The sequence below is a fragment of the Blennius ocellaris genome (assembly GCF_963422515.1).
Source record: "Blennius ocellaris genome assembly, chromosome: 24".
Classification (NCBI taxonomy): Eukaryota; Metazoa; Chordata; class Actinopteri; order Blenniiformes; family Blenniidae; genus Blennius; species Blennius ocellaris.
This window is the reverse complement of record NC_137673.1, coordinates 2,655,635-2,675,835: the sequence shown is the minus strand read 5'-3', so window position 1 is coordinate 2,675,835 and position 20,201 is coordinate 2,655,635. Positions and strand designations below refer to the sequence as shown.

General features: G+C 47.7%; 1 protein-coding gene across 1 annotated transcript; it reads left to right on the top strand.

The window, feature by feature from the left end:
- Positions 1 to 419: 419 nt before the first annotated feature.
- LOC308147777 (interphotoreceptor matrix proteoglycan 2-like) lies at positions 420 to 18,831 on the top strand (the record flags this gene model as incomplete). Its single annotated transcript, XM_080520110.1, has 22 exons — positions 420 to 489; positions 1,097 to 1,309; positions 1,469 to 1,635; positions 1,942 to 1,970; positions 2,182 to 2,220; positions 2,734 to 2,777; positions 3,705 to 4,424; positions 7,044 to 7,900; positions 7,978 to 8,136; positions 9,172 to 9,230; positions 9,323 to 9,343; positions 10,704 to 10,960; positions 11,079 to 11,140; positions 11,261 to 11,501; positions 11,627 to 13,272; positions 13,346 to 13,565; positions 16,270 to 16,480; positions 16,666 to 16,854; positions 16,948 to 17,152; positions 17,348 to 17,427; positions 17,646 to 17,695; positions 18,111 to 18,831. 21 exons carry the CDS (start codon positions 420 to 422, stop codon positions 17,677 to 17,679), a joined length of 5,523 nt encoding a protein of 1,840 aa, XP_080376236.1. The 3' UTR covers positions 17,680 to 17,695; positions 18,111 to 18,831.
- Positions 18,832 to 20,201: the final 1,370 nt, after the last annotated feature.

The window sequence follows — 20,201 nt, the reverse complement described above, 5'->3', positions numbered from 1 at the left end:
TCCACTTTTTCTTGCCTCTCATACATTTTCCCTTTCTGGCCCTGGACCTGGACCTGGACCCGGGCACTGCCCCGCTGCAGCTCCGGGGTTTTGTGGAGCAGTGGTGCAGTGTGCCACGGCCCGCCCTGCCGCTGGTAATCAACCTGTTTGTGTTTGATTTCCTTTAAGCAACAGTAACCCCTTGGTGGCTGTGACACTCATCCACTCCAGCAGCTTAACAAATCGGATTAAACGGGGAAGAAATCCTCGGCAGCAGCGGCAGCAGCCGCGAAGTCCCATCTGCTCACCTGCTCACTGCTCCACCGCGCCGCCACCAAGACGCCGCCCGCTGCTCACTCGCCGATGCTGGATGGACAAGACGGATGCCCCTGATGAGCTGAGCTGACGGCGAGAGACAGTCCGGAGGACACGCTTGAGACATGCCTGCCCGGAAGAGGACGCTGCTGTGGATGCTGCTGCTGCTGTATGGATGCATGTCCCCCGACACAGGTCAGGCACCTTCACACCTGCATACCTGACCCCCTGGCACCGGTCGGGCACCTCTGTACTCTGGGTCTCACCTGTTCCCGGGACACAGGTGAGACACCATATGCTTTCATACCTCTCCAGTGGAACCGGTCAACTGCCTTCATGTATGTCCACTGACATAGGACAGACACCTTTGTACCTTCAAATGTGTCCACAGAGACGAGCCTTCGTGCCGTCATACATGTCCACCAACAGGTGACACACCTTTGCACTTTAATACATGTCCACTGACACGGACCAGGTGCCTTTGCACCTGCAGACACGTCCACTGGAACAGATGAGACACCTTTATACCCTCATACATGTCCACTTCATGTCTGTCTGCAGACACGGGTCAGGCACCTGTGTACCTTCATACATGTCCACAGGGACAGCTGAGGCATCGTGAATCTTTCATACGTCTCCGGTGTTTTGATTTACAAAATTTAGAGCTGAAACATCAAGGCATCGCGATGCAGATTATTGTTACGGCCTCTTCGATGTGTCGTCCAACCTGAGGTACGAGGTCACCACAGGGCGTCACGAGACGGGAGGACGTGGCTCCTTCAATGAGCCCTGTTTCCTGCAGATGCCAGCAGTGAGCGGGTGGCGGATTTAGAGCAGCGTGGAGGGTCCGAGACGGCGGCGCTGGACTCGGGAGTTCTGTGGGACAGACGCCACGCGGCGGCTTCGACGACGCGGCACAAGAGGAACGTCCTGTTTCCGAGCGGCGTGAAGATGTGCAGCCAGGAGACGTACGACCAGGTCGTCGCCAACCACCTGAGATACTTCCACCTGAGAGGTCAGTGACCCCCAGAGGTCAGCTCCTGATAAATCCACTCAGCGCCACAATTATCACCAATGGAGGAACGACTGGATGAATGAATCTCTTCGATCTGAGTTGAAGCTGTATCTTCAGTGTGTGAATACCTCATTAAGTGTGCTAATGTGTGTGTATCAGTGTGTCAGGAGACGGTGTGGGAAGCGTTCAAGATTTTTTGGGACCGCCTCCCAGAGCGACACGAGTATCAGGCGTGGGTGAGTCGCTGTCTGGACGATTCGGTCAGCATCAGTGGCATCGGCGAGTCCTTCAGCCGCTCGGAGGAGCACCGGAACCTCGTCCGTGAAGTGAGTCCCACACCAGGGGAGTCCCTGGAAAACGCAGTGAAACATTATGGGCGCAACAGGAAAAAAACAACAAAAAAAAACCTCCAACATGTTGAACAGCTCAAACATGCCAGATGTACAGTGTGAATATATCATGTGCGGGCAAACCAGAACCATCGATCCAACATGCACACACAACATGACGAAAGCAAGACTTGATTGAATAAAAAAAAAAAAAACACAATAAACATTAAAAAAAGCATGAAAATGCCTCAATTAACCTGAAAGCATCTGTGTTGATTGCCTGTTTTTGTTGGCGTGTTTCAGAGGGTTGCCATGACAACAGCAGACAATAGGTGAGTGGCCTGTGTGTGCCTTTGTGTGTGTGTGTGTGTGTGTGTGTGTGTGTGTGTGTGTGTGTGTGTGTGTGTGGGGGTAGACGCACACCTTGAGATACTTTATTCTTTTTCTGTTGTTTGTGTTATTGCTGTTTTTTGTGTTGTTGTCGCAGCAGCTGTGATGACGTGTGTGTGTGTGTGTGTGTGTGTGTTTCATCACCTGCTACAGTGATCCCGTCTCCTCAGCTCCTCCTCTTCCTCCGTGCAGGTAGGCCTGTGAACCCCCCCCCCCCCCCCACCCCCCCTCTCTGAGCCAGACTTACAGACACACAAACGTGAACAGACGACCACACCGTGTCTGTAGGAGCGACTCAGATGGTTCCGGTGATCCTGGTTTACCTGGTTTACCTGGTTTACCTGGTCCTGGTTTTAGTGGTTGGTGGTCTGTGTCCTCCTGCTTTTGTGAACCTGTTTTCTACCTGATCCTGGTTTTGATTGGCTCTTTGTTGAGTCAGTTTGCCTGATTCCAGTCAGTCAGTTAACGAGTTATTTGGTCAATTCAGTTTGTCAGTTTGCTTTATTTGGTTTACCAGTTGGCTGTTGGTGATTCAGTTAATTTTCCTTTAATCGGCGAGTAACTGAGTTAGAATATGTTGGTAATTTTGAGTCAGTTTGGAAATTTCTGACTTTTTCCAGGTATATTTTGTGAAGGTTTTTGTTGAGTTTGTGTGAACATGTCACAAAACATCTCCGATGTTCTCGTTTTGTTTTTGCTGTGCAGCTCTGAGACGACGACGTGGACGTCCCTGACCGAGACGTCAGCAGGTAGAAACTCTCTCGATAATCTTCGTTTCCACGGTCTTCATCGCACTGTCGTCCGCGCGACGTCCCGTCGTGTCCAGTCACATTGTGGGCCAAAGGTCAAACGTGAAGTCTGAGTGAAACTCTTCATCTCAGCTCGTCTTAAGCTGTCAGCCCTTCAACTTAAGTTCTCAGTCTTGAGTCTTACCTCAGCTGTACTTCAAACAGTTGTAAGGTCTCGGACGGTCTCAGACAGACCCCAGATCTTGGCCCTTAAACCTCACAGAGACCTTAAGACCTCAGGCAGACCTTTGTCCTCAAGTGTGAGTCCAACGTGTCCAGTTGGGAATAACCCTGCTGCTCAGCTGTTTGAGACCACCAGAGATCAGTTATGCTCTGATAACTACGACCCTCTGAAATCCCGTCTTGTTTTGTTTGGCTGTGGCCTTTTGCCCCCCCCCCCCACCCGACAAAAACAGTGAGGGGGCGGAGCCTCTTAGAATAGATCTGTAAGCCTATTTCCCGGCAGCAGTTTGGTCTGTGAAGGCGTCACCGAGCGGGACGAGTGTGAGGCGACGTCATCAGACCTCCTAAACCACTTTTTTATCACGTCTCCTGCATGACTGCTGCTTCTTTCATCTCCAAGTTTTGGAGCTTCACGCTGACTGGGATGCTTGTGCTTCTACCACTACATTTCACTTTTTAACTTCATCTTCAGCTATTAAAGTATTTCAGTCCTTAAATTCATCAACATGTGACAAAATTCTGTACAACACTTAAAAACTCTTTTTGCTTTTTAGCCACTGATGAAAAGTATAAATATATATTCATATTTTTTCATTACCCTTGTGGCTTTTCTTTCTTTTTAATTATGCTAATTACATTATAATAATTTAACCAATCTCTGAACAAATTGCTGAACATGTTTGATGTGTTTGTGCTCCGCCACAGGGGAAGAAACCCACCAGGAAATGGCTGGAGATGACCTCCATCCTGGGACTCCTCCGCTCTCTGTGACAGAAGGTTCACCTCCTCATAGTGAAGATGTTCAGTCTTCAGATGTTGGACCAGTTTCTGAAGATCTGACACCTTCGACAGCCAAGCCGTCTGACGGGCCTCGTCCAGACGTAACATCTGAGGAGGACGACATTACGATCGAGGAGTCGCTTGCGCCGGATACAACAGAGATCCAAGAAGTTAGTCCGAGAGGCGAGGAGCCGCCGTCGGAGGTCGTGTCTCACGAAGTCCCAACAGAGGCCACAGTGTCAGTTCTCCCAAAGCCGACCTCCACCCTTGCTCCAGAATCCATCACGGTGGAGGAAACGAGGGCAGACTCGACTTCCTCGACGCCTCCAGAAGTCGTGAGAGTGGACGTCTCGGATGTCACAGATGAAGAAGTGGAGGAATCTCCTGATGAGGCTGAAGTGTCCCGAACTGACGGTCCTTCAGAGGCTGCTGCTGAAGTCACACCAGAGGTGACGCCGACTGTCTTCCTGATCACAAATCCAGAAGAAGAGGTGGAGGTCATGATCAACGTGACTTCGGACCAAGAATCCGCATCAGACTTGGAAGCTGATCTTCCCTCGCAAGCGTCCATCCTGACGATATCGATGGAGGACAAAGAGTCTAGTGAAGAGGAGGGAATGGATCAAGCAGCTCTGGACGACATCAGTATTGAGGCAACCCCACCTCCAGAAACTGACGGAGAAGGAGGAGATTCTACAGAGGAAGATTTGCTTGAAACTGCTGAAGAGGTACTGACTGACATTCAAGATCTGGTTGTGATGGTTGAAGGCAATGCAGCAGACACGAACGAGGAAAGAGCCGTAGAAGAGGAACCAACAGAAGTTGGAACAGAAACATTGATCACTGAGGATGAAGCTGCAGGAGTTTCACAAGATGAACAAGGTGAAACCGAAGGAGAACCAATACAAGATGTTCTGGATACAGGAGACGCACCAGGAACACCTGCAGGGCAGGAAGAACCAGAACCTGAAGAAGAAACAATACAAGAACTAAAACCTGGACAAGAAACTCTACATGAAGCAGAACCTAAAGAAGGAACTGTATCAGAACCACAACCTGTAGAAGAAACATTAAATGAACTGGAAACTGGAGAAAACGTTCTACAAGAATCAGAACCTGTAGAAGAAACTTTGCATGAACCTGAACATGAATTAAGAATTCCAGAAGTGTCAGAACCTGTAGAAGAAACTCCAAAAGAACCAGAACCAGTAGAAGAAAGTCAAGAAGAACCAGAACCTGTAGAAGAAACATTAAATGAACTGGAAACTGGAGAAAACGTTCTACAAGAATCAGAACCTGTAGAAGAAACTTTGCATGAACCTGAACATGAATTAAGAATTCCAGAAGTGTCAGAACCTGTAGAAGAAACTCCAAAAGAACCAGAACCAGTAGAAGAAAGTCAAGAAGAACCAGAACCTGTAGAAAAAACTCCAGAAGAACCAGAACCTGTAGAAGAATCCCTAGGGGAACCAAAACCTGTAGAGGAAACTCCAGATGAACCAGAACATGTAGAAGAATCCCTAGGTGAACCAGAACTTGTAGAAGAAACTCCAGAAGAACCAGAACCAGTAGAAGAAAGTCAAGAAGAACCAGAACCTGTAGAAGAAACTCCAGAAGAACCAGAACCAGTAGAAGAAAGTCAAGAAGAACCAGAACCTGTAGAAGAAACATTAAATGAACTGGAAACTGGAGAAAACGTTCTACAAGAATCAGAACCAGTGGAAGAAACTTTGCATGAACCTGAACATGAATTAAGAATTCCAGAAGTGTCAGAACCTGTAGAAGAATCTCCAAAAGAACCAGAACCACTAGAAGAAAGTCAAGAAGAACCAGAACCTGTAGAAAAAATTCCAGAAGAACCAGAACCTGTAGAAGAATCCCTAGGGGAACCAAAACCTGTAGAGGAAACTCCAGAAGAACCAGAACATGTAGAAGAATCCCTAGGTGAACCAGAACTTGTAGAAGAAACTCCAGAAGAACCAGAACCAGTAGAAGAAAGTCCAGAAGAACCAGAACCTGTAGAAGAAACTCCAGAAGAACCAGAACCAGTAGAAGAAAGTCAAGAAGAACCAGAACCTGTAGAAGAAACATTAAATGAACTGGAAACTGGAGAAAACGTTCTACAAGAATCAGAACCTGTGGAAGAAACTTTGCATGAACCTGAACATGAATTAAGAATTCCAGAAGTGTCAGAACCTGTAGAAGAAACTCCAAAAGAACCAGAACCACTAGAAGAAAGTCAAGAAGAACCAGAACCTGTAGAAAGAATTCCAGAAGAACCAGAACCTGTAGAAGAATCCCTAGGGGAACCAAAACCTGTAGAGGAAACTCCAGAAGAACCAGAACATGTAGAAGAATCCCTAGGTGAACCAGAACTTGTAGAAGAAACTCCAGAAGAACCAGAACCAGTAGAAGAAAGTCAAGAAGAACCAGAACCTGTAGAAGAAACTCCAGAAGAACCAGAACCAGTAGAAGAAAGTCAAGAAGAACCAGAACCTGTAGAAGAAACATTAAATGAACTGGAAACTGGAGAAAACGTTCTACAAGAATCAGAACCTGTGGAAGAAACTTTGCATGAACCTGAACATGAATTAAGAATTCCAGAAGTGTCAGAACCTGTAGAAGAAACTCCAAAAGAACCAGAACCACTAGAAGAAAGTCAAGAAGAACCAGAACCTGTAGAAAGAATTCCAGAAGAACCAGAACCTGTAGAAGAATCCCTAGGGGAACCAAAACCTGTAGAGGAAACTCCAGAAGAACCAGAACATGTAGAAGAATCCCTAGGTGAACCAGAACTTGTAGAAGAAACTCCAGAAGAACCAGAACCAGTAGAAGAAAGTCAAGAAGAACCAGAACCTGTAGAAGAAACTCCAGAAGAACCAGAACCAGTAGAAGAAAGTCAAGAAGAACCAGAACCTGTAAAAGAATCCCTAGGGGAACCAGAACCTGTAGAAGAAACTCCAAAAGAACCAGAACTTGTAGAAGAAGACCTAGGGGAACCAGAACCTGTAGAAGAAATTGTAAAAGAACCAGAACCTGTAGAAGAAGACCTAGGGGAACCAGAACTTGTAGAAGAAACTCCAAAAGAACCAGAATCTGGAGAACAAAATGTGCATGAGCGAGAATCCGTTGAAGGAAATATCAAAGAACCTGCAGGAGCTGAAGTCAAACCAAAACCTGAACCAGAACATGGAGAACTTCTTGAGGACATCATAACAGAACCTGAAGCCACGAGAGAACCGTCGCCAGAAGTGAAACCTGCAGCTGAAACCAGTGACGAGTCCGACACTGCAGAAGAAGCTGATTCTATAGAAGAACCTCCAGATGGATCTGTTCAAGAAGAAGCCACTGTGGAAGACGAAGAGGATCACACCGAAACCTCAGAGGAAGACATCCAGCAGGAACCTGCCGTGAAAGTGTCAGAAGATGGTGAAGGAGGGGATTTCTTTGAACCAGAAGCAGTCACCCCAGAAGTTCTCAAAGAGGTTGAACCACCAGAAACTTCACAGGAGAATGACGAGACCACTCCCGTGGTTGTCGTGGTTCCAGAAGACACCGAGGTACTATTACCAGTGACTGAATTGTACGGAACACCTGAACCAGAAGTGCTGGTGGACCATCCCACTGAGGTGGAGATCCCTCCACAACCCACAGAAGATGATGACACCGCTGAGGTGGCTGAACCAGAATCCGTTCCTGCAGCTGAAGAGGAGACTCTGGAACCTGCGACTGGTGTCCAACCGGGAACAGAGTTAGAAGTAGAACCGCCTGAGGAGGTCATCCCAGAGTCTGCTGAAGAGCTTCCCACGCAGGAACAGCCAGGAAGCGTCCCTGCAGCTCCAGAAGCTGGTCCAGAATCAGTGGAGGACGGTTCTCCAGCTGAAGAGGCACAGGAGACCTCGGAGGAAGTCCCACTGAAATCTCTTGAAGAGATCCCTCCAGAAGCAGAAGTAGAAGTCGCATCAGATGATTCTCCAGGAACCCCGAGCCCGGGGGAGGCCACCACCAAGTACGTCGTGGAGTACAACAACGGGAACTTCCCAGATCTGGTGGGGCGTCCGTATGAAGAAGACTTACTGGGAAACAATGGCTTTGGGCTGGAGGACGAGCAGGAGAACTCGGTGAGCATCGATAAATCAGCCTGTTTTGTTTTAGTCTCACCCAACGAGCGTCCAAACAAACGTTCTTTCACTTTCAGATTGGCAACGAGATCGACGCCATGCTGCAGCCCCTGAACCCTCTGGAGAACCACGTTGTGGAGCTGAGCATCCGACTGCGAGGAGAAACCTACAACGACGCCTTGAGGGACCCGAGCAGCTTCGAGTACCAGCTGCTGGCCCGACAGTTCACCCGCAGGGTGAGTCCATTTCTCTTCCACTTTACAACTAGCAGCAACGGTTCGGGAACGACTCCTGTTGGCTTTGTAAGGATACGCGGTACACAGTTGACTGAAGTTAGCTGGAAAGTCTCTCCAACAATGACCGTTGTGTAATAGATGACTTAATAACTGCCTGGACTACACACACTCTCAAAATATTACTGTGGGAGATTTGGATGTCATTCTTCATTTTATTCCTGAAATACAGAGCGAACAGGAACCTGTTGTCTCCAAGTTTGTACAAGACCGTACATTCTGAGTGATAATGACGCCTGAGGTGACTATTTTGGCCCGCGGTGTTGTCGTCATCTTGTTTTCCTCCTTGGTTCTCCTCCCTCACTGCTGCTTTTTCCAGAAAACTGCTGACTTGGGCCTTTGGCTTGTCTTCAAAGGCCTCGACTCAGTTTTCCTTTCTGTTGGAAAACGGCATTCGGAGTCCGAGTGGTGACTCACCTGGAAACAAAGCAACGTTGCCAGGAAAGCTGCCAGTTTGTTCGAGGACTGTCGGTACTATTTCAGTGATGAGGGCAAAGTGGTTGAAAAGAAAGCAAGCAGCCATTGGTGTTATTGCAAATATCAGATTTTACGACCTGAATACAGAGCGAGTTTGTTTTTTTAAGTTTAAAACACAAGTCAGACATGTCATCACTCTTTTCAGTATCAGAGGGTTTCTGTCCAGCACTGTGAAATCAGAATCCTAGAACACAAACGAGACAAACTGTGAAAACTAAGACGTCAGACCAGTGAAACAACCCGCTGGACCCTGAGCAGGACTGATCTGGACGTCATTATTGATCGAGGTGCCAACCCAAATTCTATCATTATAAACGGATATTATTTAAGGATAGAAGTTTCCAGATCCTTACAATCCTCATCCAGTAACTGATGAACCTTTGGATCCTGAACATGAGGGATGAAGTTTAAAATGGAGACGATGAGTTCATGTGGTCTGCTGGGATCTTCCCGAAAGACTGAAATGTCTTCATTCTTGAAAGTCTCTCCTTCTTGCTTCAGATTGAAGACGCCTTTGAGAGGCTGCCGGGCTTTAAGGGCGTCTCCATCATCGAGTTCAGGTCAGCTCTTTGTCCTATTTGTTGTATTTCTTTACTTTAACAAATTAAACAATCTGGTTTTAAGGTTTGTGTGTTTTTGTCCTTGTTTTCAGGCCTCAGAAGGACCTGGAGAGGTACGTCTGACTCTCTTCACCCACTGCACCTGTTGTGAGACAGAAATGAACCCCGGTGTTTATGGGAGGGACTATTTCCTGCAGTGGAGGGATTCTGATGGCAAAGTTTACGATCAGGTTGTCAGAATAGTTCAGTCAATGATTCTCCAACTCCAAGAGAGACCTTGTGTAAAGCATGAAGGCTTTTCATTGGCGGTGGTTCTGGCTCCACACCAGAGGGGGCGCTATCTCCAGACCCGCTGAGAAGCCGTCTGTATTTAGGCTTTCTTCAGTGAGCGGCGGCACGCCTACGATTCACCGCTGGCTTTAAAGAGTCAGTGGGTCTGTGATCCTGTGGCTCCACATTAACGTCCTCTTAATGTCCTAAACAATCATCAATCAGCTCTTAAGTGGGATCAGTCGCTCGCCGCCGCCGGATTACTGCTGAGGATTTACCGTAAAGACAAACTCCCCCACTGAGGCAGACCTCACCCCAACTCACTCCGACTAACCCCCCCCCTCATCCCTCAGCCAACTCTTTTCATTCACTGCAGAACTCGATTTCTTTAATTAAATTGATCATTTACTTTAGTTTGTTTCACTCCAGTGAATTTATTTAGTTTAATCAAGTTTAGTTTGATTGATTTCATTCTCTATCGTACTTAATTTAAATCCTCCTGTTCCATTTATATTCAGAGTTTTATTTTATTTTATTCTTTCTAACACTTTAATTTGATTCATTTTTTTTCAACTCCATAAAGTTAGTACAAGATAACATTTCAATTCAATTTCACCCTAATCAAATAATCTATTTGCATGCAAATCAATTTGATTAGATTAAATTATATTTTTATTAACCCTGTGAATGTATTATAATTTAATATTTCAATTACATTTACTCCTAAAATGTAATTTCATTATTTTATTTCAAGTTGATTTTCCCTTTATTGACTTCAATTTAATAGTTACATTGAGTCATCCAATATTTTACTTTATTTGATTTATTACTTTATTTATGCAATATTTTACTTTAGTTCAACTCACAATGTTTTGGAGTAAAATTCATTCTTTGTATCTGTTCCAATCATTTCATAGGCTCATTACATTTACTCTGTTTTAATCAATTAAATTGACTTGCATTCAATTGAAATATTTCTTTTGAAATCATTTATTTCTCTTTTGTTACTTAAACACCCACCCACACACTTATCTTTAAATATTTATCTTTATGAGTCAGTGCTATAAAACATGATTTACTTATTCTTGTTGGATTTAATCAAAGTTATATAAAATGTCAAATACAATCAGAATTTATGGGATTGATGTTCATGTACTGTAATTCCATTATGATGAATAAACATGTGTCTTGTGGTCCGGCCAGGGGTCTGGTGGTCCTGGTCCACTACGCCATCACTCTGGAGGTGGACGGCGGCGGCATCGCCAACAACACGCTGGACTTCATCTCGCTGCAGAACAACCGCGTGGAGAAGAACTTCCCCGGCGCCGCCGAGCAGCCCACCGTCGTCTACACCATCACCGACTTCCGCAACTACATCACCGAGGCACTGCACAAAGACACCTTCCTGACCAACAGCAGCCTGGAGGCGGGGCAGGGCGACCCGCTGCAGCTGGAGAACGGTTCGCTGATTTCTACTAATGATGAATTGAATTAGTCATAAATCAGCTGATGTCTGAAATATTTTGAAGAGAACTTGGCAAAGCTGTATTTAACAACAATTCTCTTCATTTTCCACAGCGGAGAACCTGCTGCCTTCGGTGAACCCGACGAGTCGACCAGCCGACGCCTACGACAGCATGGTGAGTCCATCGACACGGTGGAGAAAGGGTTCTGATGTCACTGGAACTGAGCGACAGTAGACCTTCCTGTTGATGTTCTTCTCAGACGATCGGTCTGTTGATGCACTTTTCTATTTTCAGGATAACATCCTCGCTGCTGAGAAGCCGCCCGATGCTCCGAGCCACGAGCCAGACGAGATTACCAGCGAGGTTTTCCCCAAGAAGGACAACTTCCTGTTCGACACCTTTGACCAATGGAAAGTCCCGCAGAGTGAGGAAGCCAGCGAGAATGACGTCTTCCTATTTGATGAGGCCACGGCTCCCCCACCCTCCATTGACCTCCCGGAGAAGACCTTTGACCTCGAGTCAAACGTCCCTGCAAGTAAGTGACCCTTTATTGGAGAGAGTGATTAAAAGTGACAGATCAGAAAATAGTTTTCAGAAATGATCAGATCTGCAGTTCCTGCAGGTTGTTGTTGAGTCAGCATGTATTTCTGTTTCTCACAGACAAGGGGAACATTGAAAATGAAGAGTTCCTTGGTGCCGGGGACAAGGCCCTTCCAGGAAGCCATACTGGAAGTTCTCCCACAAAACCTGTGACAACCGCTGAGACTTCACTGGACGACGGCTCGGGTTCAGGTTTCTCTGGAGACGGTCAGGGAGTTGACCTCTGGAGTTGGGAAGTGTTGCCGACATCTGACAGTACATACATTTATGAGGACAGTGTCTTGGAAGTGCTCCCACCACCTGACCTGGAGGAGGACGAAGATGCTTTGGAGCCTCAGTCCACTGAAAAAGATGATTTAGTCGCATTGGGGGTTGAATTCACTGAAAGTCCCGATGTCCAGACAACAGCAGCTTCCACTACTGAAGATTCAACTCCAGGGCACGATGTTGACTTTCTGGATCATGTTTTAGTGACACTGCCCATCATGACCACAACCAAGCCACCGGTTTTCTCACCCAAAGGAACTGTTGAACTTTCAGTGCAAACCATGGAAGCATCTGGCATCTATGATGACTTCTTGCTGACTGAGTCACTGAGAACCGAGTCAGCTGCCACGGATCCTCCTCAATGGGACGTTTGGACTCGAGAGGCTGCTGTTTTTGTGGGATCAACCGAAACACCTGATGGGCATCAAGAAACAACTACAAAGAAAGAGATAATGAGCGAGGCAGTGATCAATGTGGCAACCGAAGAAGAGACTGAGTCACTAGTTACATTTGCACCTGAAAGTCTGGCAACCTCAACTGAGGGGTTGCCGGCGTTTGTGGAAGTTGTGGGAGTCACCGTGAAAGAACCAGCCTTGTCGACCACTGAAGAGCTTCTCCAACCTGATGTAGTCACAGAAGAGCCTCAGCTGCTGCTGCCGGTCACAAAACAAGAAGCCATTGAGGTTTTGGAAGAGCAGCACATCGGTGTCACCGACTCCCCGCATGTCGACATAATCCTCGACAAGGACCTGGCTGTGGATGAAGTCATGGTTGTCACGACAACAACGACAGCTCCAGCCACTACGCCAACTGTAGACCTGGACCATGGCGCCATCGCCCTCTCGCCTGAGAAGGACTCGCCGTTCACTCGAGTGTCGGATTCAGTGCCGGAGGACGAGGATCTGATTCACCATGAGCACCAAAACCACGAAGACGTCACTGACCTCCCAATCAGCACGTCATCGCCAACTGTTTCTCCGTCGACACCGGAGGCCGTGGTTGTAAACAAAACAGAGAGTCCTCCACAACGGTCACCGGGTGCTCTACAGCCTGATGAAGACACGAGCGTAGCTTTGACAAGCCCCTCAGGAGGAGAAGCAGCTATCCACGTCCTCCATAGTCCGACCCCCTCTCCCGAGGAAGTCAAAGACGGTACTTCTGAGTCCGAGCTCCAGCCGTTCGACTTCTCCGAGGTGCCCGGCATCGACGTCAGCTTCGACATCTTCCAGTATGGCGGTGGCTTGGCTGAAGGTGACGCCAGTGGGTTCTCGAGTGGCGCTCAGGGCTCGGACTTGGATGCCTTGGCCTTACCAGCCCACCCTGGCAGAGACCTGACGGTCTTTTTCAGACTGAGAGTGACCAACATGGTGTTCTCCATGGACCTGTTCAACAAGAGTTCCCCGGAGTACAAGGCCTTGGAACAGCGGTTCCTTCTGCTGGTGAGAACTCAAGAGTTTAAAGGGTAATAAAACTCCATGTCCAGGTTCTAAAGTGTTCTGCTTCACCTTGCAGCTGGTCCCGTACCTGGAGTCCAACCTAAACAACTTCCAGAACCTGGAGATCCTCAACTTCAGGAACGGCAGCATCGTCGTGAACAGTCGCATGAGGTTCGGGAAGCCGGTTCCTAAAGGGGTCACCAACGTCGTCTACCTGATTTTGGAGGACTTTGCCAACACCGCATACCAAACCATGAACCTGGCCATCGACAAGTACTCACTGGATGTAGAATCAGGTACGACTGAAATCACAAGTCACCGTGATATGAAATATTTCATACTTGAACTTACTTGAGTTCATTATTGGGTTCAAAGGTGAAGATCATTTGCACCAGATGCTCCAAAATGTAACATTCCAAATGCCTGAGGACATTTTTCTCATTCATTTCACTTTCAGTGATGGATTGGATTGGTTTTGAAGTTCAGAGGCATAGTCCATCATCCTTACTCTTCTAAATTAATTTCTTGATCTCAGACCTGTTCTCCTTGAAAGTGAAGTCAGGGTTAGGGTGGGTCTTTAGAGAAACTGATAAAATTGTGTGGAATCTTTGGAGACATTGGAAAAGGTTTGGATGAAGTTGTGTGAGTTTTTAAGGACTACACTTTGTTTGTTTTTTTTGAAGAAGAAGTTTAGCTCTGGTGAAGCTCTCTGGAGAAGTCGGTGTGTGTTTGGCTGCTCTGTCTTCCGGTCCGGGTCCGCCCTGGGGGGTGAGCAGCAGCTCTGCCGGCCTGCGGTTTAATACGGGGATAATCTGTCTGCACGGAACGTGAGGAGCAGCAGGACACAGTGACTCACCTGCTGTTTACCTGAGCTCAGAGTCGTCACACCTGCAGAGAGGAGAAACTCTCCGAGGGAGATTTACAGACTTAAAGATAGACCAGTGTCTTCACTTCCCCTTTGTTTCAGGCTTAAAACCCACAAAGGCCAGCAAAGTATGAGCCTCAATAAGTACTATTTAATCACAGTAATGTGAGTACTTGTAATTTATCACCTCCAATCTGACATTTTCCAAAGATTACGTGCTGTAATTTAAACTGAAGAGCTGTGACGTTTGTGTTCCATCATTGGCCTCGTTTGAATCTGTGGCAACTTTCCTCTTCTCACCAACTCAGCAACAGCATGTTTGTGGAATTGCACACAGCCGCTTTATGTAATTTTCCAAATTTAAAAAAAACCCAAGGACCAAGACCACATCCCCTGAAGAAATCCTTACTGTCAACACTCAGACTCTGAGGGTTTGTTTTGTTTCCTTCAAGAGTCCTAAAAAGTTCAGTGCTGCAGTTTTAATACATATGAAACAATATCATTTGAAACGTCATTGTTCGTTAATACAGAAGCCAAAAGCATTAATGCTCTGGTTTTCTGAGCTCCATCAAGGTCACATGAACCAACTCTAACATGTGACGATCCCAAACCAATGCCCTGAGGAACACCTGGGTCATTTCCACCATATTGAGGAGTGGACAAAAAGCCTGAGGAACCCCATAATAGCTGCTGTCACAGAATGATGTAATGAAATCACATGTAACCAGAAAACCCCTTGTAACTTTCTCTGTGATGTTCAAAGATGGCCTCTTCAGCGGGACGCGTCCATCTTTTCCTGTGTCTGTGCTGACCTACAGCTCTTTAATCTGTCTGAGCCAATCAGAGGAGCTCTTCACAGCCCGATAACCCTAATCTACCGCAGTGAGTCACGGCGGTCACCACTCACCGTGCAGGCGCTAATCAGTTTACTGCGTTCATCTTCGCTTTTTTTCTCTCTCTCTCTCTCCCTCTCTCTTGCTCTTCTTTCCATTGCACAAGCACTCGTCCCAATGAGCGGTCAGGGTGCAGCGCCGCCGCCCGACCTTTCAGTCGGGGCATGAACTCAGGCGGTCTTTCCAGAGATGCAGCCAGAGTTTGTCACCCAGTCACTGAGCTGCTAATGTGAACAGCAGACGACCGCTTCCAGACCAGCTGGGCGCGTATCAACAACTGATCCACTGTCTTTCCACGGAACAATATTTGAGGGCGTCTCCCTTCACTTTATCGTTTTGTATTTTCTCCCCCTCAAAAGTGGGACATTTTCCAATTCCCTTTGACTCACCAGATTCATTTCTCTTTATCAGACTTTGAGCCAATAAATTCTTTCTCTGCATTCGACCCACCGTGTCCTGAGTTACCTTAGCGATATGTGCCGTGAGCAGCGATCATTAAGTTCATTGAGGGTAACTGACTGAGTCACAGTTGTAACCTCTCCGCTGGCGGAATTGAACCTGCAAACCTCCAATCCATATCTGCTTCTCTGACCTCTGACCTTTCTCATAAATAGAAACTCAAAGCCTTTTATAGAGCAAATGTGCTGAGTAGGCTCTTCTTTGTTTTGTCGCTGATGTTTTAACTGGTGACGTTTTTAATGTCTGTGCTCATTTGGTTTATGCTTGAGACGCCGTATGTGGACGAAGAGTTCGGTTATAGTATTTTCTGCACTTTTATGTCCTCGCAGTCTGTCTAACTCTGACCTTTTCCTCGAGTTTCAACAAGTTTTTATTTAAAAAAAAAATTTTTTTACAATCTACTGCTGCTCAGCCGACCGTGGAGGTCAAACGCAAACCGTCTCGCCGTCCAGAGGCTCCAGAGGTCATCCTTGGCGGTCTCAGTCGCTGCCCCTTCGGCAAGACTCGCAAGTCATGAACGATTTGTAAGACGACTGTGGAAAAACCTCCAGACTGGATGTGTGTCATGAGCTGAATATATCTCTGCCCCTGCTTTTTCCATGCGAGGATCGTGTTTCTCCAAAAGACTCGCCGTTCGTCCAAATAACAGAACCTGCCGCCATCAGACTGATGACTTTTTGAGCAGATGATGTGTCTTGTTCTGTGTTATGACATGAATCCACACTGGTCCTGGTGCTGTAGTGCTGGTGTTAATGAAGCTTCTGCCTCCGCCTCCTCTGCCAGGTGACCGCGCCGATCCCTGCAAGTTCCAGGCCTGTAACGACTTCTCCAGGTGTATGGTCAACGCCTGGTCCGGCGAGGCCGAGTGTGTGTGCGACGTCGGCTACGTGAGTGTGGACGGGCTGCCGTGTCAGAGCGTCTGCGACGTGCAGCACGACTTCTGCCTCAACGACGGCAAATGTGACGTCATCCCCGGCAAGGGCGCCATCTGCAGGTGGGGAGGGGCTTTTAAACACAAACGACCATCATGTAGATGTGGCATAAGCTTTATGATATAATAATACAGACGTATATCAAACAAAAAAAGGACCCAGCAGTAAACCTAGAGGGACACCAGTGGGTCATTTGGTGGCTTTTTTGGTCTTGATTGGGAATTGGACCTGCGACCTTTCCGTCCAGGTGTCGCGTTGGGGAGAACTGGTGGTACCGCGGCGAGCACTGTGAGGAGTACGTGTCGGAGCCGCTGGTGGTCGGCATCGCCGTGGCCTCTGTGGCTGGCTTCCTCTCGGTAGCGGCGGGAATCATCTTCTTCCTGGCCAGGACGCTGCGAGACCAGTACGACAGCGAGGACACGGAGGACCCTCTCCGGTACGCCACCACTTCCCGTGTCCAGTGAGTCGGAGACCATTTGTTGAAAACTTCGTAGGCGTGCTAACGGTTCGACGCCTGTATTGCTTGCAGGCGGGGCGACAGCGTGCCAACCCTGGAGCGCGCCGCCAAGTTCAACCCCACGTTCGAGGGCGACCCGGTCACCGCCCAGTACTACCGCCGCTTCTGTGACCCCGTCCCGCCGCAGTACAGCAGTTCGGGCAGCGGCGGCGCCTCAAAGGAGCTGAGCAGCGAAGAAATCAGGAACATTTACGGGAACACGGCGCTCACCAAAGAGGTGAGAGGGAGTGTGTGTGTGTGTGTGTGTGTGTGTGTGTGTGTGTGTGTGTGTGTGTGTGTGTGTGTGTGTGTGTGTGTGTGTGTGTGTGTCAGACTGTTGTGACAGCGTCTTGGCTGCTGGGTTCCAGTCCGGTGGTGCCGTCAGTATTTTTAGTTCCTCCTCTTACATAAAGCTGTTGTTTGGTCCCTGCAGGAGATCGAGGAGCGGCTGAGGATCATCGAGCTGTGTGCCAGGGACCAACACTTCGCTGACTTTGTGCGGCAGACTCAAGTGTGAGTGTCTGGGAGAATCCACAGCGCCCTCTGGTGGCACTTCCCTGCATCACGTCACAATTCTCTGGCGGGACAGTTTGAACCCGGGAGCACGGAAAGACGACTGAAGTTTAAAACCTTCAGCAACAACAAACAGTGAAAGAAATGAGTTCATGTGACGAATGGTGGAAAAATGCAAAACTAACAGGCAGATTTTCTGTCTCCTGTCGGCTGAGCAGGTTCCTGGAGAGGAGAGGAAGCTCCACCACTTAACTCCGCCCGCCTCCAGGTACCACATTCTGACCTCCGCCCTCTGATACCCTGACTTCTAACCCCGACACTTTGATCTCTGACGTTCTGACCTCTGGTTTATTATCATCGGTTTTAAATTTGTAATCAAACACGTCACTAAATTCAGTAAACTTGTCGTTGATCTTTTTTTTTTTTACCGGTCATGGAACTTGTCCTCGTACTTCTAATTATACTTCTCAAACTGTCATTATCATACACTTGACATTAAACTAAATTTTTTTTTTAAAAGCTCCTCATTAGAACTTTATTTGTTATATAACTGTCATTGAACTTGTTTGTAAAAAAAACCTTTGTTTATACTTGTCATATGAATATAATTACTATATAATTCTCATTTAATTAAAAACGTGAGTTTTTCCTTCGATGTGTCTCACTCTCCGTCCGTCCAACAGAAACGTTGCTGGCCACAGGCTGAAGGGAGGAAGAGGATCCGCGTCTTCGCTGGAAGGCTTTGGACTGTGGCCGGTGGGCGTCGGCCTGGCCTGTGACTCCGCCCATTTTTGGGGTGTTTTACGTTCTGTGTGTACAAAGTCGGCATTGCTTCACTGCCGCCAGCGATTCCCTGCGCTCCTCCTCGTCAGTGCCTTCGCCGCTCCGTCAGCTCTCCGGGGAGACGAGGCGCAGAAGTCACGGCGGCCGCTTCTCCATGTTTACATTTCTCTGGTCTTCGTCTCTGCGGGGGGTTCGCTTTGTTTGGACGCCGCCCCCCCCCGCAGCCCGGACTCATGTTTAAAGGAACATTACACAACATTTGAAAAGTTTTCTGTGACCTCCAGGCTGTCCTCAGGCCCGTCACTCATCTTACGGACTGGGCTGAAGACAGACTGGATGCTGGCGCGAATAAAGCGCGCCCCCTGGTGGTGCGGTGTGGCTGTGCAGCGGGCGTCGCAGGCCGAGTCTCTTCGGTCGTTAGTTGTGTGTGGACTCAGAAGTGTTCCGTGTTGTGCGTTTGAAGGTCATGTGACTTGTGTGCGTGTCAGCGGCGACTGGCCGGAGCGCCTCGTCGGCGTGGAAACTCGCCGCCTCTCCTTGACGGGCGGAGGACCGACTCCCCGACGGCGCCATCAGAACCGTCACGGTTTGGGATGCTTCGTGTGTTTTCGTGCAGTATGGGCGGGAGTTGCTGGTTCTCGTCCCGGGAGCCGCTGCACGTCTCTGTTTGTCGGTGTCGTCTGTGTGGTGGTAGAATCACTTTTCTAAAATAAAAAGACTTTTTTTTTTTTACACAACTCTGTTTGCTTGTGATTGGACACGTGGTCGGGGTCAACCTGTCAGTCAAACCTGTCACCGTGACAACTCGTGTGTGTGTGTGTGTGTGTGTGAGATGCTGACAGACATCGTTCTTTGTCACCTTGGAGTCGATGACAACATGCTTAAGAGTGTTTGCACATGCGAACGCGTGACCGTAGGAATGTTCGTTGTGTAACGAACTGAAGCAGAGTTTCCATTCTTTAATCCACCAGCAGGGGGCGACACACATCGTGCTTCTTCCTATTGTGTTTTTTGAACATGTGACACCCTATCCAGGAAGTGGGCGGAGCCTGTTGGCGACCTGCAGGTGTGAGATCTTCGGAGTGTCGTTCTCACTGAAACGGTACAAACCCAAACGCGTCCATTGCCCTTTTTTGTGTGCGTTGATGCCGTGGAGACAAGAAACCTCAGTTTTAACTTTAAGTTGTTTATTTTTTAAAGATATTTTTGTCATGATTGATTTCAGTAGGTTTTTTTTCTCAGTTTCTTTAGATATTGGTGAAAATTGGATATTTGCGTTAAAACTGAAACAATTTTCACTTTAAGACAGGAAATTCTTTTTTTAATTTCTATGTTAAAAAGCTTCTTTCTCTTTTTTTACTTTCCCAATCAAATGATATGTGCATCTGTGTTTTTGACGTAAAGATGAAGTAATCAAATTACTTTGTTACTCTAGATTCGGCTGAGGGGGATTTCTTCTCTCTCTCTCGGTGCTGCTCCTCCTGTAAGCTGGCACACAAAACACATTGGGGGAGGGGGGGGCGTGAGGGGGGGCCACATCTGCAAACACTTTACCACTGCACCGACCCCGGGGCTGGTGGTGGTGGTGGTGGGTGGAGGGGGAGGTGGTGGTGGGTGGTGGTCCTCGTTCGCTGAATTAGAAAAAAAATCCTCAGGAACGAGCTGTAAAAAACACAAAATGTGACAGTTCCACATCCGTGACACATCAGTGAAAACGTTTCCTGCAACGCAGTCTCGTTTTTATTGTTTCCAACATAAAAATCTCAGCCTTGACGACGTCCTGTTTTTAACGTATCGTTCACTTATTTTGAATCTTGAAGGAAACTCGTGTGACACACGAAACCGAGGGGGTTTTTTCAGTGTAAAAGTTTAGTGGTTTTCTCTCTGGCCGGTTTCCCAGCAGGCCCGGCGTGTTGACGAGGATTACATCATTACCCAGCAGCCACTCGGGCCGCGGCGGGCTCAGGGCCAACAGGTGGATGCGACTTTAC